This window comes from Camelus dromedarius, chromosome 32 (genome assembly GCF_036321535.1).
Source record: "Camelus dromedarius isolate mCamDro1 chromosome 32, mCamDro1.pat, whole genome shotgun sequence".
Classification (NCBI taxonomy): Eukaryota; Metazoa; Chordata; class Mammalia; order Artiodactyla; family Camelidae; genus Camelus; species Camelus dromedarius.
Window position 1 is genome coordinate 15777437 of NC_087467.1, and position 22617 is coordinate 15800053.

At 36.5% G+C, this 22617-nt stretch overlaps 1 protein-coding gene across 1 annotated transcript in view; it reads left to right on the top strand.

The window, feature by feature from the left end:
- Positions 1 to 16681, top strand: part of ABHD3 (abhydrolase domain containing 3, phospholipase) — a 32112-nt gene extending 15431 nt beyond the window's left edge. The window contains exons 5-9 of the mRNA XM_010976802.3: positions 8024 to 8136; positions 11307 to 11480; positions 12838 to 12886; positions 12966 to 13131; positions 15834 to 16681. Of these exons, the coding sequence (XP_010975104.1) occupies positions 8024 to 8136; positions 11307 to 11480; positions 12838 to 12886; positions 12966 to 13131; positions 15834 to 16012 (681 nt within the window). The 3' untranslated portion in view covers positions 16013 to 16681. The remainder of the gene's footprint in view (positions 1 to 8023; positions 8137 to 11306; positions 11481 to 12837; positions 12887 to 12965; positions 13132 to 15833) is intronic.
- Positions 16682 to 22617: the final 5936 nt, after the last annotated feature.

Genomic DNA, 22617 nt, shown 5'->3' on the forward strand with positions numbered 1-22617 from the left:
CATACCTGAACATACATATATTCGTTTTCATATTCCTTTTCACCATAAATTACTACAAGATATTGAATATAGCTCCCTGTGCACTTACTATATTTTAACATCAATAGATATTTATCTACATCATTTTTAATGCAAGACACATTCTCTTTAAAAATTAACTAGTACAAAACAAATTAACCAGTACCATAATACTTTTTTTACTTAAAAAATTTCCTGTCATTATGAAACGACTGACTTCATGTTATATGCCTATTTGCCAGCCAGAGTTTACATAGAGGAAATATTATTTTAAGTCAACATTTTTTTCTTTAACCCCTAAAAGTTTTACTAGGATAGAGGTTCTTCCATCTCTTAGAAAATCATCATTCTATCTGAAGTTAAACCTGTGAGAAATGAGAAATATTACACTCACTGAAATTTTCTTGAAGCTTTTCAAATGTTAGTCCCTCACCACTTCAACAGGTCAAAGGCAATTCTGTTAGAATAGAAAGAAGCTTTTTTTGAGTCACTGATAGAGAATGATATTAAGACTATATTTAACTGTCACACTAGAAATGAAAATTACAATCATGTCACTAACGTCGGTATATTATGAGAACCTGGAGGAGAAAAAGAGCTCTTGTACTTCGCTTTGCAGTGACATAAGTCCTGGAGGGAATCAATATGATTTCAAAAGGTAAAGTTATAAAGTGTTTATGATCTTACTCAAGTGCCTCATAGTAAATAGCGTGATGTGAAAGTTCACATTTCCTTATTTAGTCCAGCCCTTTAAGAATCTTGTAGACAGGTGGTAAGTACCTTAGAGGGACAGATTTGAATTTGTCACTGTGGCTCTGGACCAAGCAAAGCATTTTTCAGCAGCTCTTGACTGCTGTGTGTCCTTCTAGGTGCTTCCAGGACACAAAGATGGGGAAGACATGGTCCGAGGCTCTCAAGAAAATAACATGCAGCAAAGTCAAGCCCATTTGGTCCCATAAAGTGAAGGACAATGTTCATTCAGTAAAACTGTTGTGTGCCTGTTAAGTCAGCACTGTACAAAGCGATAGAGCGAGGCATGCACAACCCTAATCTTTAGGAGCTTTAACTTAAGATGCAGGAGAGGGTCAGATACAGAAAAATACACATGATACCATGCTAAGTGTAACCACGGGATGGTTTATGAAGTCTACAGAGCATAAAGGGAAGGAGTAACTAACTGCCTGGGGGAAGGAGGAGAACATCATGGTGGAGGGAATTTGTGTGGGATCTTGGAGGTACTGACCCAGCAGGGAGATAGGGAAGTTTTCTCAGCATAAAGAGAAAGGGATTAAAGAGTATGGAATAGGAAGTACTTACTGTGGAGGGATAGCGTTGGTGATAATTTTATCTAATATCTATTGAGTCCTCAGAATATATCAGTTATGTCTTCTTGTACTTACTGTTCAGCAATAAAAACAACCCAGTTATTTAGGTAAGCATAGCCACCATCATCCCCATTTTCCACATGAAGAAAATGAGGCACAAATAGGTTAAGAATTTGCCCTTGCCAAGAAATTCAGAGCCAGGATTCAGACCCAGATAGGCTGACTATGTGCTAGTGTTCTTGACCATTATGCTGTACTCCCTCTCATTACTCAGGAAGTGATAGGAATTCTTCTAGAAGGGTAGGGCCAGATTTTGAAGAGTTATGTGTGGAATCCCGAGGAACCCAGTACTGAAGCATTGACCTTTTTTTTGAAGTTCAGCTTTGTTGAGGTATAACTGACATATAAAATAATTTGATCATGTTCATGTTTTAAAAAGAGAACCATGGCAGAAAAGTGATGAAGGAGAAGAAGGCTGGAGGATGGGAGACCTGTTAGAAGGCAATTACTAAAGACCCCTCCAGAGTGTGAGCACAGAAGTAGGAGAGAGGAAGGGGAGAGAACAAAACTGAGGGGTACTCATGGGACAGAAAGAATAGTATTCATTGTACTGTGGGAAGCAAAGAGAAGGGTGTCAAGGTTGACCTTTCTAGTTTTGCTGACTCGTAAAAGGCTAATATGGTAAAAGGTAATGTTTGCTGAAATGGGAAATTTAGGAGAATTTATAAGATTTTGGTGTCATAAAAATTCAGTTTTAGAGGTTGAGGGTGCTTTTAAGATCATCCAGATGGAAACTTCTCATTAACAGTTGGATAGACTAGACTGGCCCTCAGGAGAGACGTACAGACTGGAGAAAGGAATGGATTGTTGGTGCACAGGTAGGGCCAGGGGCTCAGGAGTGGTTGAGGCACCGCTGGTAGAGCAAAGGATAGAATCTTAGAAGACAACATATAGGGAAGAGGAGAGAAATAGGGGAGGAGGAAGCTTGGAAAACCTTCTACCCTCAGCATTGAAAGTTAATTGGAAATTTACTTTGAAAGAATGCAGCAGCCTCATAACTTTTAGCCATAAACTTGCATGGATTTTTTTTAAAATCTTCAAGAATACTTTGAGTTCTTACAAAGGGATAGTATATAGATAAACTTTTTTTTAATTATTATTTTTAAAAATTCACTGAGTTCTAAGTGAGAGGATAAGAGTAGTCTGGTCCTCGGAGTCTTATACAGTGCATATCAGTGACTTCTGATGAACTGGTGCCCCCAGCAAATACCTTGTCATAAAGGCTAATACAACCTAACTTCAGAAAGAATAAGGATATCAAATGACCAAAATGTAATCGTAATCATAGTCTTTTAGAATAACTGTGTTAAAAAAGAAATTAAAAGGAGTAAATGATTTATAATTTAATATATATTTCTTGTACCCGTGTAATGGGTCACAAAAATGAGATGCCCGTATTGATTATTAAAGCTAGCTTTGATATTTAGATCCCTTGATAGTCCTTCTTTCTGCCTTAGAGCTATGAACAATTACTGCCTCAGACTAGAAGAACTCTATTTATTTATACCTCACCTTGTTCCAGAAAGGATTGACTGTAGCTCAGACCCAGAATAAGACAGACCTTACGGTAGGCATCAAAAAGAACAAAAGATGAGTCAGCAAAGATCAAACAGGAAGGAACTGACTGTAACTGAAATTAACCCAAAAGAGCTAGCAAAAGTGAAATGGAACTTAAGGTAAGCAGTTCTCTTAGGAGAGGAAGAAATGCAAAAGTAAAAGATTTGCTGAGAAATGTTAATGGTATACCTAGAATTTATAGGGATTGCTGTGGCTCCTGCAGAGCAGAATAAGAAAGCAGAAATTTTCCACTACCATATTGCCCTCATTTGCAATTAGTCATTTCACTATTGAGAGAAAGCCAAAAACCTTGCTAGGAAGCGAGAAGACTGCATGTTGCCCTCCCTAGGGCTCTTAGCTGTAAAAGACAGAGTCCTGGTCTCAGTAGACAGATCCTCAGACATCTCTGCAGGGTTCTTGGAGCCCTCGAAGTAGATGATGCCTTTGCTTGTTCTCTGCAGATTGGTTTTCAAGGATAGGAATCCAGGAATCCAAGTTATCCACAAACTCCTTAATATTTATGATTACCTTGTGAACTGTCATGTTTCCAGCTTAGTTTAGGAATGATAATCTGCAAAGATCTCAGCCAGAGTTGAATTTGTTGAAAGCTTCTACATAAGGGTCCCTTTCCTTTTAGTTATAAGGTTATGTAGACTTCTGTGTCCCAAAACCTCACCAGAAAACCCTCCTAGCCACTTTGGAAAATAGTCTGGCAGTTTCTCAAAAGCTTAAACATTGGGAAAAAAAAAAAAAAGCTTAAACATTGAGTTACTGTATGATCCAGCAGTTCCACTCCTGCATATACACCCGAGAAATGAAAATGTATGTTCATACAGTAACTTGTACACACATATTTATAGCAGCATTATTCATAATAACCAAAAGATGGAAGGAACCCAAATGTCCATCAACGGATAAATGACTAAATGAAATGCGGTGCAGCCATACCATGGAACATTATTCAGCATTAAAAAAGGAATGAGGTCCTGATGCATGCTACAACATATGTGAACCCTGAGAACATTATGCTAAGTGAAAGAAGCCAGACAAAAGATTACATTTTGTATGATTTCATTTATATGAAATATTCTGAATAGGCAAATATGTGGAGATGGAAAGAAAGCAGACTAATGGTTGCCTAGGGCTAAGGGAGAGGGGATGACTGCTAATGGTTGGGTTTTCTTGAGGGGGGTTATGGAAATGTTCTAAAATTGTAGTGATAGTTGCATACTCAATATACTAAAAAAAAAAAAAAAACCCACTGATTTGTACATCTTAAAGGAGTGAATTATATGGTACGTGAATCATGTCTCACAAAGCTGTTTAAAAGAAAAGCGTCCTTCAGGGACTTTCCATTTCAAGTCAGAGCTAGTTCAGCCGGTGAGGGGAGGGGGCCCGGACAGTGGAGCAGAAGCCAGAAAATACTTTAAAGCGGTACTGCTCCAAATGTGGTTTGTGGGCCAACTTCCACTGCTCCAGCCTTCTGACACCAACCTCTGACAGTGTGAGGGACTGCGAGAGAACGTAAACCAACTTCAGCGCCGACCCACTGCAGAGGTGAGCTGATTATTTCTTTTCTCGTACACTCTGACGCCAGCCCCTTATCTCACCCTGGACTGGCACTTTAAGTAGCTCTGCTTCAGGGGTCCCTTAATCCTAAAAACCTCATTTAATAGATGAGGAGGCATCTGGAGAAGAGGGGTGACAAGCCTGAGGTCATAAAGCTGATTAATGCTCTTAGGGCAGGAACTCAGGCTGTCCAGTGTCTTTACATTTCAGCTCTGGCTTTAAGTCAAATTAGGCCGAAAAGCTGGGGGTGGAGATAAAGAGGGTTTTCTAAGAGAGGGATCATGTCTCAGTCTCTGATTCCTTGGGTGGTTAATTAAGGACTCATCTAGAGAAATCTGCTGTTGTTTCCTACTGAGCTTTTCCACCTTAGCTTTTTCTTGGAAGCTAATGAGGTAGGAGGGATATAGGGCTCTTTGCCCTCCTGGGCCCTGTTTTCTGAAGGAGGTATTCAGAAGGGATCAAGGACTTTAATGGCCCAATGGAGGAGGAGCATATAGCACAGGGCCAGCCAGGGTACCACTCAGTTGTCAGACTGACTTTCAGGGACTGCCTTTCCCACACCCAGTATCTTCCTACCAAACACCATTGTGTCCCACCCAAGTCTCCCCTTTCTGAAGTGCTCCCAAAATAACCTCTCCCTCTACATCAGAACAAACCCAGGAAGGTTGTCAGCCAGATGCAGGTGTGAATGTACTGAATCATTTAGAATTTTCTCCTAACACTGATGGGTCCAGTTCAATAATATCAACTGTTGTCAGTGGTACGTACATGAAGGATCGTATAATTCTCTATATTTAAACAATTTTCAAATAAAAGAAGGTTTAAGTAAATAAAGAATGTTAGGATCAATAATAACAATAATGTAATAGCTGGCAGGATGTTTAGCAATACTTCTCTGTGCACTGCAAAGAATCCCCGTGGAACTAGACTTCCCTCTTCCCAAGTCACTCTCGGTAGGTTTCATCATTCTTGTCACTGCAGGCTCTTCCTGTCTTGGCTCAGCTCTCACCCTGTTTCTTTATTGTCTTCAAGCAGTTGGTTCTCTGCCCTGGCTGCACAGCAGAATCCTCTGGGAAGCTCTGAAAAATCCTGATCCTTGGATGCTATTTCCCAAAGATTCTGATTCATTTCGTCTGGGGTGGAGTCCAGGTGTCTGTAATTTGTCCTGACACTCTCCCGTTAGTCTAATATGCAGGCAGGGCTGAAAACCCCTGTAAGGTGGTGAGTAGTCCCTGGATTTGGGCTGCGAACTCCTGTCTGCCCGGCTGACCTGCTCTAAGCCACTAACGAAAATGCTCATTTACTGGTGTGGCTTTGTAGCATGACCGCATGAGCGTATGTGGTCACCGTCTAGAACGCTAGCGGAACATGGCACATAGGCTGTCTTGGCCTCAGAGTTGGCCAGGATATTTTCTAGGGCCCTTTGTTTTGTTGTTGGTTATTTTAAATAATTAGCACATTCCCAGGCAGTTTAGACACTTTGTCATTTTATATGTCTGTCAATATAGGTGAAATGATTACTCAGTAAAATGCTGGTTTTACTTACACGTGCACGCTTTTGTTTTCTCTGACTCAGCCTTATTTAACAAATTCAGTTTCCAAAAGTAAGATCAATCTTCCTAAGAATGCTTTGGGCAGCTCAGTAAGTAATGGACAGGGAATGGATGGAATAAAAACAAAGCAACACAACAACAAAAACACACTGTGGATGGAGAGCAGTTAAAAAGCATAATTAGTCCTATGGTAAGAGGATTATTCCTTTTGGGACAGCTTTCAACCACACAAGAATCACAGAGTTCATTTAAGCAGCATCTTACCAAATTTTTGAGTACAGATGATTAAATACTTGAGAGAAGACTGGAAGATGAAATATTCTAGGCTCTTGACGATTATCAAGACATTACAATAAAGTAAATGTGAAATGTAAATGATTTTTTAAAAGGTATTTGTGTGTCTTTTTTCAGTTTTCTTTTTTTCTGGGCAGGAAACTAAAATCTTTTCATGAGCCGGCTTGGTTCAGTATGGGATATGTGGCAGGCACTGAGAGAAGGGTTCTGGGTTATGGTTGTTTCTGCAGATTAGCAAATTAATCTGCTCCCAGAATAGCTAGGGAGAGTCAGACTACCTGATTAACAGGGTGAATTTTATTTTATTTATTATTTTATTTTGTTTTATTTTTTTAACAGGGTGAATTTTAATTTGTTTCTAGATCCAAAAAAAGTTTGTTAATGAAATTTGCATTTTAAAACAGATGACTTCTAAATCAGGACAAGAAAATTCTCTTTCAGGATAAGGAGAAATCAGTTTCTCTACTTTTTGGAAGGTGATTAAGGATAAATTAGGGGGAAGGAATAGCTCAGTGGTAGAGTGCCTGCTTAGCATGCATGAGGTCCTGGGTTCAATCCCCAGTACCTCCATTAAAATAAGTAAATAAATAAACCTAATTACCTCCCCCTTCAAAAACAAAACAAAATTAAAAATAAATAAGTAAAATATTTTCAAAAAAGGATGTTAGATATAGTCCATAGGTAAATATAAAATATATGCTTTACTATTTTCTCTGGTTTTAGTATTTTTATGAGGATAATGTTATCAGATTTCTCTGTTATTAAATTTCTGATTATTTTATCTCACATATACTTTATTCATACACACACTCTCACATATATTGTACAGACAGGATTGCCTTCTGCTCCCAGATCTCAAATAAAAGCATCTGTGAAGCTTTTCTGCTGGAAACAGAGCCCTTATTAATGAAATTCGCATGAAAACCATTTATTTTAATACATTATGTATTGAGGCATAATCAGCTTTACATATTTTAACATTTTAAGTGTCTGTTTTCAGTGTAGCACAGCTGGGACTATATGGAAATATTATTGAAAGGAAAATATTTAATTAATAAAGCAGATTGGATGTTGCTTTTATCTAGAGTGAAGGCAGTACCAGAAAATCACACTCCTTCATTGGTAGACAGCACTCAGGATAGAGAAAACAGTTCCCCAGTCAGAGAGGAGCCACAATTTAAGTATTTTGAGGCATTATTGGAAAACCTTTTTTGTTTGCTTGCTTGTGTGTTTTTTTAAATAAGCATTACTTTGGCTTTGTCAGGCATAAAGTTTTCTTTTTTCCTATGAAAGTATTAATTTGCCACTTTTTGTTCATAAATTGACTCCATTCTTCTTTAGTTAGAGACACATTTGAATAGGATACTGCGTATCTGTTTAAGGTATTTGTATTGGTGTTGCCCCATTTCCATCAAGGCTTCTTTGCATGATCAGAGCCCTTTGTTGATGCCAACTCGAATAGCATTGACTCGAGATGGCATATGTGTGTGCTGCAAGCCACACATAAATAAATTGTTGTGACTCACAGTACGTGCAAAGGTCACTTTCTTATATTTACGCTCTCTTGCTCTTTTTTACATTTTTGCATAATACAAACAGTTAACCTCACCATTTTAATTCTTGTGCTTTACCTATCATTGCTCACAGACGCCAAGGACTTACTGCTGTGCTAACACTGAAGACTTGGAGGCAGTCATTCACCACGTACACAGCCTGTACCCTTCTGCTCCGTTCCTGGCAGCAGGGGTTTCCATGGGAGGGTAAGGTTTTTCCTTTCTCGAATGTCTGGGAGGGAAGTGGGCTTAGTGAATGCCTCTTTCAGATGACTGTAAGCTACATGGACATTTAAAAACAAATGTTTATTTTGATCGTATTTTACCACGCATGGTTAAATGAAGGAAGGGATTAATTCAGGAAAATTTAAATATTTTCCTGGACTACTGGTCTCTGTGGTGAGAAGGATACGAGTACCTCCTTGGGGTCCTTGGGGTCTGGTGAGCCTGAAGGCTTGTCTGACCCCCATGGTGTTGATTTCCCTCACGCGGCGGCAGCCACATTGACCTTCAGGTCCCCCGATGTTTTCTCAGCCATCCTGTCCCCATCCCCACGTTCTCCAGGGCTGTTCAGAAAGCTGAACTTGTCCCATGACTTTCATCATTCTGGTCATGGAGATAATCACTTATTGCTCTCTCCAACTGAAGAGACCTTCGAGTTAGTTTTTCCCCCAGATGCTGGTCTTCTTGTTCTTGTCTTGCTTAGTTTTGATGCTGGGCAGATGGACCTACCCTGGAATGCTCTCCTAGAACCTGTGAAATTGTTTGTAACCCACTACTGCAGCTGTTATCTTAAGCAAGTGAATATCATAATTTGTGCTGCCAGCATAGGGGTTTTGGGGGAATTTTTAATGCCATGTATGTATTTAGGCTCATTTCTACTACTAATTGTTTATATTTTTTGTTCTAGTAACAGTGAATTTAATAAAATTCAAAACTTTTATTACATGACATTTTGCTATACTTAGATTACCTAAACCATTGTCCAAAATTGGCAAACCCGTGAGATAAAAAATTGATATTTTTTCTTAATTTTGTAATCGATTTATCTGCCATTTTGACTTTCAGAACATCTCAGAAGCATATTTACTTGAAAATGAGCAGCTTTATAAATGATAGACTCTGAAAAATAGGCTTTAACCACAGCTTTTTAGATTCTTGATAAACATAAAACTAAGAAGAAAAGAATACGTTTTTTCCATTAGCATGGAAGGTCTGACTTGACCTACTAAAGCAAGAAATCCGAATCAGCGCAGAAAACCCAGGCAGAATCTGTGGATTGTGCTTCAAGGACAGTATTTTGCTTCTCTTTCTTTTGTGCCATAATGAGAACCTTAAAGGACAGCATGTCAGCCGAACTTTTTTTTCCCTTAATCGTATAAATTCTTGACTTTTTAAAGGCCAAACCTTACATAAACAGGCCCAGATTCTCTATTCAGAAGCTTCTAGGAAATGCCTATTCATGTCGAATTGAGGCCTCAGTGCCTGAAGGCAGAACTTGACCATTAGCCTTTGCAGCTGGCTGAATATTAATGTCTTGTAAGTTGTTCGAAGGGAGCACCCTTTTTAGCTGCCTAGCACTGTGACGCGTTCCCAAGTGGGTTTACCACTCAGGGTGTCTTTCACCGCTCAACACATTTTTTTTTCTTTTGGAGATGGAACACACAAAAGCGACTGTCGAAGATCCTTATGCCCAGCACCCCTCCCTGCTCCAGATGGGGTAATCCCCAGGCCTGTGATGCCTGGGGCCAAGTCAGGGTTTTGAGCCAGAACTGAGTGTCTCCCAGGAATCCCCACTGCTCGAGACACGGTCAGATTCCAGTCTTCTGATGAGTTGGTAAACTAGCTTTAAAAATGTATAGAAACTTCCAAATACATATAAAAGTAAAAAGAAGAATATATATTTATCACCCAGCTTCAGTATCTGTCAACTCATGGATAACCTTGTTTGTCAGTATCACCACCCACCCATACCCTTCCAACTATTTTTAAATAAATTTCAGACATCTTGTATAAAGATTTCAGTAAGTATCTCTAAGAGGGAGTCTCTTGGGGGGAAAAAAACAACACCTAAACATAACTAACAATAATTCCCAAATATCATCAAATATTCAGTCAGTATTTCATTTCCCTAACCTCATCACATTCACTCTGCAAGCCATTTGGGTTGGAAAAAAAAGAATTGGAGAGAATTTTTGCCCATTTCTCCTATTTCAGAACCTGGGCAATTGGAGAAATAAAGAATGGAAATTACGAGAAACAATTTAGATCATCATCCTTTCTCTTAGTTCACAATGTCAGACTTAGATTTCTGACGTTAGCAATACGTTAAACTATATTCTTGTCCTTCTTACCAAACTAGAACTAGAGTAGAATCAGAAACATTGAGCAAGAGGAAAATATGTGATAAGAGAGAAGGACAAACAACAGGAGAGGTAGGAAGAGGAAACAAGTGATTTTAGGGGCCAATTGCTCTGCCACAATTCAGAAAGTCTAGCTAGACTCGGGACCCTTAGAGAGAGACTTGCTGTACAGAGCAAGGATGCATAGGCAACTAGAATGGCCACCCAGACCAATTACTCAGAATCTCTGGAGGTGAGGCCCAGGCATCTATAACAGTTTTAAAAACTCCTCTGGTTATTTCAATGTGCAGCCACATTTGAAAACCACTCCTGTGATCTGTCATCTATGCCACAGGTTGGCAAACCACAGATCGGAAGACAAATCTGGCCAGCTGTTTTTGTACAGTGCAAGAGCTAAGAATGGTTATTTTATTTTTTAATGGTTGGAAGAACCAAAAAAAGAACTATTTCATAACATGTGAAAAATGTATGAAATTCAAATTTCAATGTCAACGTGCAATGTTTTATTGAGACACAGCCATGTCCATTCATTCATGTATTGTCTACAGCTGCTTTGGAACTACAATCACAGAGTTAAGTAGTTGCAACTAAGAACATTTACTATGTGGCCTTTTTTGCCTAAATTTGCCTAAAACAACCCTCATACAGTAAGTTAAATGCTCAACTGGAAGCTCGGGCTCAGGGAATTGCAAATTTTTAATAAATCCCCAATGTCATTTTGAAAAAAAGAAAACCACTCTTACAGTAGAGTTTTCTTGTTCTACTTCATAGAAAGATACACATGTGAGTAATAACTGTATGCTTTGATCCATTCTCAATATAGCTGGCTGCAAGATAAATATGTCTGTGAATGTAAGGAAAGAATGAAGATATTTGCATGGTTTTCCAAGACAAAGAACTTAAGCACTGGTGTATATTTTTCTTCTCCATAGTTAAAGTCCACAGTTAGAAATGGGTGTGTCTTGAGAGAGAAAGCAAATTCATCACTGAGTGTCCTGTTTTTTCTTATTTTAGAATGCTGCTTTTAAATTACCTGGGCAAAATCGGGCCAAAAACTCCTTTGAAGGCAGCTGCAACTTTTTCAGTTGGTTGGAATACTTTTGCTTGCTCGGAGTCATTGGAGAAGCCACTGAACTGGCTGCTTTTTAATTATTATTTGACAACTTGCCTCCAGTCTTCTGTTAATAAGTGAGTCATCTTTAACACCTGATGTCTCCAAACTTTTTGGATTACCTGCCACAACAGTAAAACGTTTTCAAGCATAACACTGCTAATATATGTATGTTTATGTGTATGTTAATATGCATGTACTACTGCACCAAAATATTCTATCTGTTGTCAGTATATACAAAAATAAAAAGATTTTAAGTATAAGCTAACAATATAGATAAAAGTTCTAATGGTTTCTTTCTGTACGCCAGTGAATTACCTTGTACAACCTCTGGGCTATGTGTCACTTTGAAGATCACTGTTTCATCACTTAAGTTATTCTAAAAGAATAAAAACATTGGTATCAAATGTGTTGAGTAACGTAGGCTATTTCCCTGGATTTCCTACTTGTTGCTAATCTTATCAATACCTAATTCCCTCCTAGGTAGTAAGTAATGTAGTGTTTTCAGAGCTGAATAATAAATATGATTTTTTGAGCACATGCTTGTGAACATATTATGTTTTAGAGGCATAAGAGAATGCCTCTAAAAGATGGATATTCTCAGTCTCACGTTGTTAACATTACCAAAATACCGTCTTTGCATTAGTTTTTCTGAAATTTTTTATCTTTTAACAGTTAAATGGTATGGTAACAAAGAACCTGGAGATGTTTCTGTTTATTTTTTGGTGACTGTTACCATGCATTTTTAAGTGAATTGACAAATTTAAATATAAGCTCTGAAATAAAAAGTACAGTTAATTTGTGCATGACTTAGTTGAAAGCCATAGTTATCCCAAAAGTTGACATGAAACGTTGGATTAAACTTAACCTATTTGTTAAATTACAGATGTTGATTATAAAATACTGCTAAAAATACTACAGAATCATATCATTAATTACTTGTGGTCAATGAAATGGGGGACAGTAGCAAGAAAAGTGAAGATAATGATTTGAATTAAAATATGGGTTATATAAGAAAAATGATCAATATTTTAAAATAAGTATGCAAAAAATGTAAATTCTAATTTTCAGTATAGCAATTTAAAAAGTAAGATAAATATCAGTTGATTTACCCAGTTGAAAGCTCTGGCTTAAGTAAGGCCTTTTTGGCCAGTTTGGTACAATGGCATCAATGTGTAGTACGGTTTGTTATGAAACAGGACTTTTGTTTATTATTACAGAACTGGTTCATTCTTCCTCAATTAAGAAAAAGTACTTTTAAAAAATGTCTTCAGGACAAATATCAAGGTAGTCCTGCCATGTCTGATTAAGTAAATATTTATAGAGTAACAACTTTAGGCTCTGGGCTAAGTTACTACTTATTATTATGTATTTTAGGTTTATGTGAAATGGGAATGACCTTAATTTTTTACTTTTGAAATTCTTTTGTCCCAGGCACCGGCATATGTTTGTCAAACAAATTGACATGGATCATGTCATGAAGGTGGGACAGAAACTTTATGTAATACTTTTATTTCCTTCTTTGATTTCAAGAATAAATATAATTGGTTTTTGTTTTTCAGGCTAAATCCATCAGAGAATTTGATAAGCGATTCACTTCAGTCATGTTTGGCTACCCAACAATCGACGATTACTATATGGATGCCAGTCCAAATCGCAGACTGAAATCAGTAGGGATTCCAGTGTTGTGTCTGAATTCTGTGGATGATGTGTTTTCACCCAGGCATGGTAAAATTAACATCTTTGTATATATTTTGATGTGAATTAACTGTTTTAAAATATTGTTCTTTTTAGGAAAACACAGTGGTAAGAAATAAAATGTCAGTCATTTAATGTCTTCCACTTTGATAAACATAAAATAAAAATAGCTAGATACTCATAATTTAGTATCTAAATGTCTCGGATCGCTTTAAAGATTTTCAATAGACCCTTATCCAGTCTACTGTGAGAGTCTTAGAACAAATTTTGACTCTCAATATTTTACTTTTCCTCATTTTTATAACCTTTCCTTCTTATCAAATAACTGTTTGGACAAACTATGTTACAGTATCTTTGCCTCAAGAGAACATTGTCATCACTTGTCTTTTCTTCCTAAGGTTCTTATACAGAAGGCTTTGGAATTCTTTCTCCCCTTTTAACCTAGAGGAGAGCTCGAGACTTTATTAATATGATGTCCTTGAATATTTCAATGAGTGTAGCACATTTGGACTACAAGGTTATATTTTGGACTGTAGGGTTATATTTGAAGGGAAACAATCTGTTTTCCTCTTGGATACTGTTAAAGAGAAAATTATGCCCAAATTAACTTCCTTGCTCTCTTAATTCAAGAAATGTGGAATTTTGTAACAGATACATATGCATGTGTTCATACATTAAAGCAAAATAAGATTCCTAAAAGTATATCATACTATCTTAAGGTAAGTAGACTTGACCTCTGATTTTATTTCTAATGAAATTTCACAAAGCTTTTTATAAAACTTTTTCTCCATACTTACCCCCATATTATTTTTAAAAACATTTTCTCCAAGTACTTCATTTAAAAAAATTATTCTGACTACAAACACAGCACAGTATGTATTGTCAAAATTTCAGAAAATCCCCAAAGTATGTTTTAAAAAAAAAATCACTTACCATCTCTCTAGGGGATATCATTTTATTGTGTGATTTATGATTAAATCACAGGTAAGTTTAGATAGCTAGTGCTTTTGGTCTTTGACTGCAAATCAGAAAATTAAACTGTGAACTTGGATATCAGCTGAATTATACAGAGATTGTTTAGCCTGTTTTCATTGGATTAACGAAGGAAGTCTAGTATTTCTCCATCTATTTTTATATTTCACGGACCCTTCTTCCACCAACAAAAATTTCCCAGCGTTTAACTTGACTCGCTCGATGGAAGTTTAAACTCATTTCTTATTCTTTCCCAAGCCTTTAAAATCGCCACATTGAAATAGTGGACAATTGTGTGCATTCTGAGAGCTCAGGCAGCCAGCGTCTTTCACATGACTTGAATGTGGCCCAGCCTTTTGTTTTTCTGATATGGCTGTAGCTATCAGTGTGCTAGAAATTCCTGAGTGTGTCCAGAGTGTGAAATTAGGGTTCTTAGTAATTCTGTCAGAGGCAAATGAAGCACTGTAAATCTAAGCCCTTAATGTAAGGTGAAAAAGGAAAAGCAAAATTAGTCTCTTTCATTTCATCTGCTTCTCACACCCAGTCCCAAGATAGATGTTTGTTGTTAAGTGTGGCTGGATAAGGATTTGAGTTCAGGACTCCTTTGGGACAAGGACTTGGCTTCCTAGGCCTTGACGTAGGGTTTCTAGGTTTATTCTTCAAGGAATGTTGTGAGGGGTTCAATGTAGAGCATCATCTAAACAAGCAGTTTGGGCCCAGCAGCAGCTCTGTCTTGGAACCTATAGTGTGTCAGCTTCCTTTCCTTCATTGGGAATGAAGGATGAGGCAGATCTTACCTTTAATGAACTCATTTACCCCTAAGACTCTGTTTAGGATATGAAGATCTAATTGCATCAGCCACATTATCTTACTTAGGGATATAAGATTTAGCAGTATCTGAAATCAAAACACTTCTCATGCCAGGTTGTGATCTAGTATAGATCTTAAATAAAAACATTTTCACTGTTTGAACTCTAAGCCTGGGGGGAAATAAAAATAAAACAACTTTAATTAATATCCTCTAAAGTTTTTACTCAGCAAAGATATTGTGGAGCATTTGAAGAGACTGTCATTATTGAGGAATTAGTTAAATACAACAACTATATTTTCAAAATGAAGTTTTTCTTTCTCCTGACTATAAATAGAAATTCAGAGAAGAAAAAAAGAAAAAAATAATCACCAATGTTTTACCACTCAAAGATAAACTCTGTTACCACTGGGAGTATTTAATGCCATTTTTTTTGCTATCTGTATATGTTTTTATAAATCATATCTATAATTTTGAATCCTTAATATAGCCACTAGTTGGCCTCAGGAATCTAATTTCTTGTGAAGTTAACCAAAACCATACAAAATCTCTCACAAAAGTGAAAAGATTAATTTGTTTTTTTCCTTGATGTAATACTTAAGTGGAACTCTTATAGCATGATGTTAATATTCACCATTTCTTGAATTACTTAATTTCTCAAAGCAAGACTGGGTCTATACTTTGGTGTAATGATTCAACACTTGGATTGATTCTTCCAAAAATATTGGCTCAGTACATAACTGTGGACATGAACTGTTTTAAGAATTTAGGTTGTTGATATAAGTTAGTCAGGCTTACGTTAGCCCTACTCATTACAAATATTTGTTTGTTCAGTGTTGTTTTGGTTTATAATGAATGGAAATCAAAGGCATACACTTATCCTAACTAAAACTGGTAATAATTCTACATTTTTCTCTCCTTCTCTTCTCTTACCCTCCCATTTTTCATCAAGCTATTCCAATAGAAACTGCTAAGCAAAACCCCAATGTTGCTTTGGTTCTTACTTCTTATGGAGGCCATATTGGTTTCCTGGAGGGAATCTGGCCAAGGCAGTCCACTTACATGGATCGCGTCTTCAAGCAGTTTGTCCAAGCCATGGTTGAACATGGACATGAACTCTCTAGCATGTAATTCTTCAGGTACATTTTGTCTGGATCACCATATAAGGGCAGCTCAGCTTAGTGCACAAATCTTAACTACTGTATATAAAGCAAATAAGCCAGCAGGTGGTGAAGAGGTCCAGAATGACATGCAAAAAGTACTCTTTGGAGAAACAAAACAACTTTGTAGCAAGAAACAAAACATAGATTTAGATGATAACTTACATAGATTTTATTTTTACTATGCCTTACCAAGTATGACCTTAAATAAAGTAGTACAAACATGGAATTGCACTTAACCAAAACTATTGTATAAAAAGATTTTAATTCCTCAGGGTTTTAATTAGGCTACTATTTTTTTAGACTACTTGTTTTAGGTGATTTATGGTACTTTAATAATTGTTAAGAGACTGGTTATTTGAATGTAAGTTATAAGTTGGCACATTCCTAAAGATATTTATACCTAATGATGGTAACAGAAACAAATAAAATACAACGCACTGAATCTTTTATGTATTTTAACTTTAAAAGGTAAATGCAAAATGATGGACTGACTTCTATACATGCTCTTTTACTCTGATAATATTAAATTACGGCTAACTTATGTTTTATAATGATTATAGTTTACATGCTTATTTTTAAAATAGTATATGTGCATACGTATATATCATTATAGTAAATAAATTCTACCATTTAAAATTGTTCCTTTGTGAGTTTTTATCTACAAAAAAGTAATCCTTAGAAAGTAATTTATCATAATTTCATAAATGAATTAGTAAGAAATTTGAATTAAAACTGTTTCATTTCACTATTTCCAGAATATTGGTTTCACACCATTCATACCAATTAAAAATACTCTCAGCTACAGGAAACCCAGCTAACAGTGACTTAGAAATAACATTTTAAAATTATTTTGCATCACAAGAAGCCTCCAGGTGAGCAGGCCAGGGCTGATGTAGGTGTTTACCTGTATCATAAAAGGTTCTTTCTGTTGCCACTCTCTCTTTAGCAAGCAGCCTAGCTACTTACCTCCTAGACACAGGATAGCTGCTGCAGTGCAGACATCACATTTGTATTCAGAGAAGGAAAAGAGAGGAGTGGGACCAGACACCTCTGCCCTTTTGGGAAAGTTTGAAACCTTTCTCAGAAGACTTGCGCTTGTATCTATTGCCCAGAGCTGTGTCACATGGTCACCCTGGTTGAATGGGAGGCTGGGAAATGAAGTTTGTAAACTTTTTCAGTTGTAGTGGAGGCAGGCAAGGGATATCTTCCATACCATTCCACATCTTTTCCCTCCTCTTTTTTTTTTCCCACTATTTCCCTGTTTCCACCATTTATAAAATATGTGGATTTTTTGCCCAGGTATCACATTAAGAGAACCATATAATAAAAGCATATTAACACAAAATTATTTACTAAAAATGCCACCTTCTGGAGAGTTTCTGATAATGTACTTGTGGACTCCCTTGTAACTGTGTCTAGAACGATAGCACTGATAATACCAGTGATTTTTTTTTTTTTTTTTGGTCTATTCAGCAGTCAGTATGGTTCAGGTGGAGCTGATCCTGCCTTTCAGAGTTGTCTTCTAGATTTCAAACAAATTGTATCAGGAAGTTTGTCTAGCCACTGACCACTGTCAGAATCAGGGAGGTAGTTCCTCACCTCTTTCTACATACAAAAATTAACTGCAGCTAGCTGTGAACCTGAAACTTCTCTAAAAAAAAATGTAAAAAAAGAAAAAATTAACTGCAGCTAGATTAAAGAGGTAAACATTTGTAAAATTCATCCTAAGCAAAATATAAAAATGAGAAGCCATAAAGAACAAAACTGACAGATATGTTCATGTAAAGATTAAAAAAAAACTTCAGCCACTATATATAAAAATAGATTTTAAAAAGTTTCTGCTGTACAGCACAGGGAACTACGTTCAGTATCTTGTAATAACCTTTAATGAAAAAGAACATGAAAACAAATATATGTATGTATATGCATGACTGGGAAATTGTGCTGTACACCAGAAATTGACACATTGTAACTGATGGTACTTCAATTAAAAAAAAAACTTCAGTTCTACAAAATCACCATAACCAAAACTAAAATACAAATGACAGAGAAAAATATTTGTAATATACAAAAGGCTAATATATCAAATAGCTAAAAAAAACCCAAAATTAGTAATGAAATACCTGATAGAAAAATGGTCAAAAGGATATACAAAAGACACTTACAGAATAGTGGCCAATAAGTTTATAAAAAGGTGAACAATCTCACTAGTAATTTAGGAAATGCAAAATTTTAAAACATATTTGTGATCATCAAACTGAATTTACTAATATACGGGATGAATAATATACAATGTTGGTAATAGTGTGGGGAAGTAGTTACTCAAATTGCTGGTGGGTATGTGAATTAGCAATTATTTTCTGGAAGGCAAAAAAAATTTTGACAGTATTGAAATACTAGAGCAACTATATTTAACAATACTGTTTTGAAGAATATCCTATAGAAAAGGTAGCAAGGGTGTGTAAAGATACAGATTTGTTGCCACTTTGGACAATTAAGGTAACAACCTGTTTAGTAGGGAAATGGGTAAATTATGACACATTCACATGATATAGCCATCAAAAATAATGGGGTAGCCCTATTTCCGATAGGTTATTTAATGAAAAAAAATTTGTTGATTCATATGTATATGAGCTCGCTCATTAGTATAAACAAAAATAGAATATAGCTGTACATGCATATGACTGTGTATGTTACAGAGAGGGAGGTGAGTATTTTCAAGTGTCGATTCTTTTATGTGGAGGGTAAATTGTTCTCCCCAGCTGTTTCTCCATACGCTAGTAAGTTCTGAGAAAGAAGGGCTGTGTTTAATTATTTCTATATCCCAAGCACTTAGCATATTGCCTGGAACAGAGTAGATCCTTAGTCAACATTAGCTGGGTAATTGTGGTTTCTATAATGGTGAAAATACTATCTTGTAAGCCAGTTCTCTGTTCGGAGATTTTAATTTTAAGTATATCCTGGAATTTTTTTTCTAGCTGTGTCCTCAGTTTCTGTTGGTTATTGTCATCTTTTATGCAAAGCCTTCTTACAGAGCATTGGTTTTGAAGTAGGGATACAAATGAATACACTGGCTTTCTTTTCCTTCTTTCCTTTTTGCCAGTGTCTTAGACGTTTTTTCTATCTCAAACCCAGTGCATACACACACGCTTTGTTACAGACCCTCCCCAGTCAGTACCCACTAAGGGTCCTTCTGCCCCTTGTCTTTGGAGCCAGTAGAACAAGACCGGGTTTGGTTCAGAAGCAAAGGAAAGTTTTAGTCTTTGAGCAAAGAATGGAGAGGTATAGGCCTCCTCCACCCCAGAGCACACGCTCTCCATGGGCGAGGCTGCCTTATAGGGATCTCCTGGGCAGGGAGGGGATAGCTCCTGGGGCAGCTGAGCTGCGCTGCTCGCGCCCCAGACCTCAGCGCAAGAAGCACCGACTCAGCATACCGCCCGGCCCACCAGCCTGGGTTGAGGTGCGCGCGCAGCCTTCTGCACACGGCCCGCCCAGCTCCCGCGTCTGGCCGCCATTTCGCTGCAGGAGCTTCGGTCTGAACAGGGTTCGAGGCCTCTGCGCTCTGCTCCCTGTGAGCAAGTGAAACTAAACCAAACGGAAAGGAAAAGGGAAAAAAAAAAGGTAAGACTTTATTACCCAGATTCTATTTTTATTTCCTGGGAATTGTTAATGAGTTTTGCTGGTGACAGTTTTATAAAACAATACTTATTCTTAGGATATGCAATATCCTCTAATATTTTGTAGCCCATCCTAGTCTAGTCTGGTCTGTTTTATTTTTAACTATCCTGTTTTTACTTTTTAAATTAAAGTGGGAAAATGAAAAATTCTCATTAATTCTTAACTCTGAGCCATGGCTATATGGGACTCATTGCATTATTCTCTCTACTTTTTGTGCATAAAATTTTGTTATTGCTTTTTAAAAATTACTCTTAAAATGCACTTTTGACACCCACTAATGGGTTGCGACTTGCAGTTTTGAAAAACTCTGGAATTCTAGAAGTTACTAAAAGTTAAAAGAAAGACATCACTGTTGTCTATAGTTGTAACAGCTTCTTTGGTTATCTGTTTTCCCCCAGCGGACTGTAAGCACAGTGAGGACAGGAAACATATCTTCTTTGCTCTTCATCTTATCCCCTGGGGCCAGCAGTGTCTGCCTCATATTAGGTTTATTATTAATTAATGATACTTAATAATACTTGGACTTTAGGCCCTGACCCTCTCGTAATGGTACATCTTATATACAAATCAGCAGTGGGAACAGGAGGGATTTGTTAAAGCAGCCTATTTCCCCTGCAGACTTCAGTGTCAAAATGGTAATTTTAAAAAATCTCACTGTTACAGTGAACCTAACAAAGTGCTGGTCATAAGGTAAACACTCAACTTCTTAGGACTTAATTTGGAGTCAGTGAGGAAAATCACAGGGTCAGGTGACAAAGAATACTTAGGAAATGTGCTGTTTTAACTCCAGTTCTCACTTAAAGGCAGTATTTTGGCCCTAACCTTTTCTACAACCAAGCCCAGATATAGAATAGAAGCTGGTGTTCCTTCTACAATACAATGTTGATAGTAGTATTGATACCTAATGCAGTAAAGATTGCTGTATATAATTGATTATATTCTTTCTTTTAAATTTTATTTCTGAGCAAAGAGATTGATATTTATGTGTTCAGAGCCTTTTGATGATAAAAAATGTTTTCTGCTTTTGTCATATGCATTATAAAACTGTGAATTATTCAACTGTGCTGTTTAATCCCTCTTCTCCATACTGAAACTAAGAGATACTTTTTCTGGCTCTATCCTTCAACCACCTAAACATGGGAATTATTTTGAGAAAAGTAAAAGGCAAGAATCTGACAAGACTAACTTATCTCACTGAATATCTCTTTTAAATAAAGACAATAACTTAGATCAAAAAAGAAAGATGTCACAGTCGGTTAAGACCATGACTCAGTATTAACTTATTACAGGACAGTTTTATATCTGTTCCTTCTAGAAAGGGTAATCTTCCACCCAGATTTAGATACTGGTACCCAAGTTTTGCAAGCCGTACAATAATCATATCTACTCCATCTGTACTTCGAGTTTATCACTGATATATATTACCAAGGATTCCATACCAGCAGGATATGAATAGATAGACTAGCAGCATAGTAACAGATCTGAATGATCACAAAAGAGCATTATTCTGTTTTAAAATGTTAACCTACTAATTGATTTCTGTAAATTTTAAATATCCCATTTATCTGCTTTACTCTACCTATGGGCAGACAGTTTCAGATTTTTTTCTCTATTTTTCCAAGTTCAAAATGAAGCATGTTTAGTGTTTAATTCCTGGATTCTGATTATACTTTATTTCTCCTAATGCCATACAAAAGTTTTCCAGTATGGCCTTTGAAACCTCTGGGTTTTCTTATCAGAGTTCAAGGGACCCTTTGAGAAACATGATGTAGAATAAACTATTATATATGTTTTCATGATATATATTCTAGAATATATGAATAACTATTAAAAATATAATAGATATCAATATATAAAGTAAAAAATGTCTAATATTCTCTTTATATACCTAGAGCTCTTTATAATCATTTATCATAGTTCCTAATATTTTTTTTAAAAAATTTTTATTGAAGTGTAGTTCATTTATGATGTTAGTTTCAGGTGTGCAGCAGAGTGATTCAGTTATACATACACATACGTGTATTTTTTTTTCTTTTCAGATTCTTTTCCATTTTATGTTATATAAGAAATTGAATATAGTTCCCTGTGCTATACAGGAGGTCCTTGTTGTTTATTTTATATACAGTATTGTGTGTCTGTTAATTCCCAACCCCTAATTTATCCCTCTCTGCTCTTTCCTCTTTGGTAACCATAGTTTGTTTTCTATGTCTGTGAGTCTGTTTTGGTTTGTAAATAGAATTTGTATTTTTATTTTTTTACATTCCACATGTAAATGATATATGATATTTGTGTTTCTCTGTCTGACTTCACTCAATATGATAATCTCTAGGTGCATCCATGTTGCTGCAAATGACATTATTTCATTATTTATGGCTGAGTAATATTCCATTGTGTATATATACCACATCTTCTTTATCCAGTCATCTGTTAATGGACATTTAGGTTGTTTCCATGTCTTGGCTATTGCAAATAGTGCTGCTGTGAACACTGGGGTGCATATGTCTTTTCAAATTATAGTTCTCTCTGGCTATATGGCCAGGAGTGGGATTGCTGGATCATATGGTAAGTCTATTTTCAGTTTTTTAAGGAACCTCCATACTGTCCTCCATAGTGGCTACACCAATTTACATTCCCACCAAAAGTGTAGGAGGGTTCCTTTGTCTCCACACCCTCTCCAACGTTTATTGTTTGTTGACTTTTTAATGATAGCCATTCTGATTGGTGTGATACCTCATTGTAGTTCTGATTTGCATTTCTCTAATAATTCATGATATTGAGCATCTTTTCTTGTGTTTGTTGACCATCTGAATGTCTTCTTTGGAGAAATGTCTATTTAGGTCTTCTGCCCATTTTTTGATTGGGTTTCTGTTTTGTTTGTTTGTTTTTTATATTAAG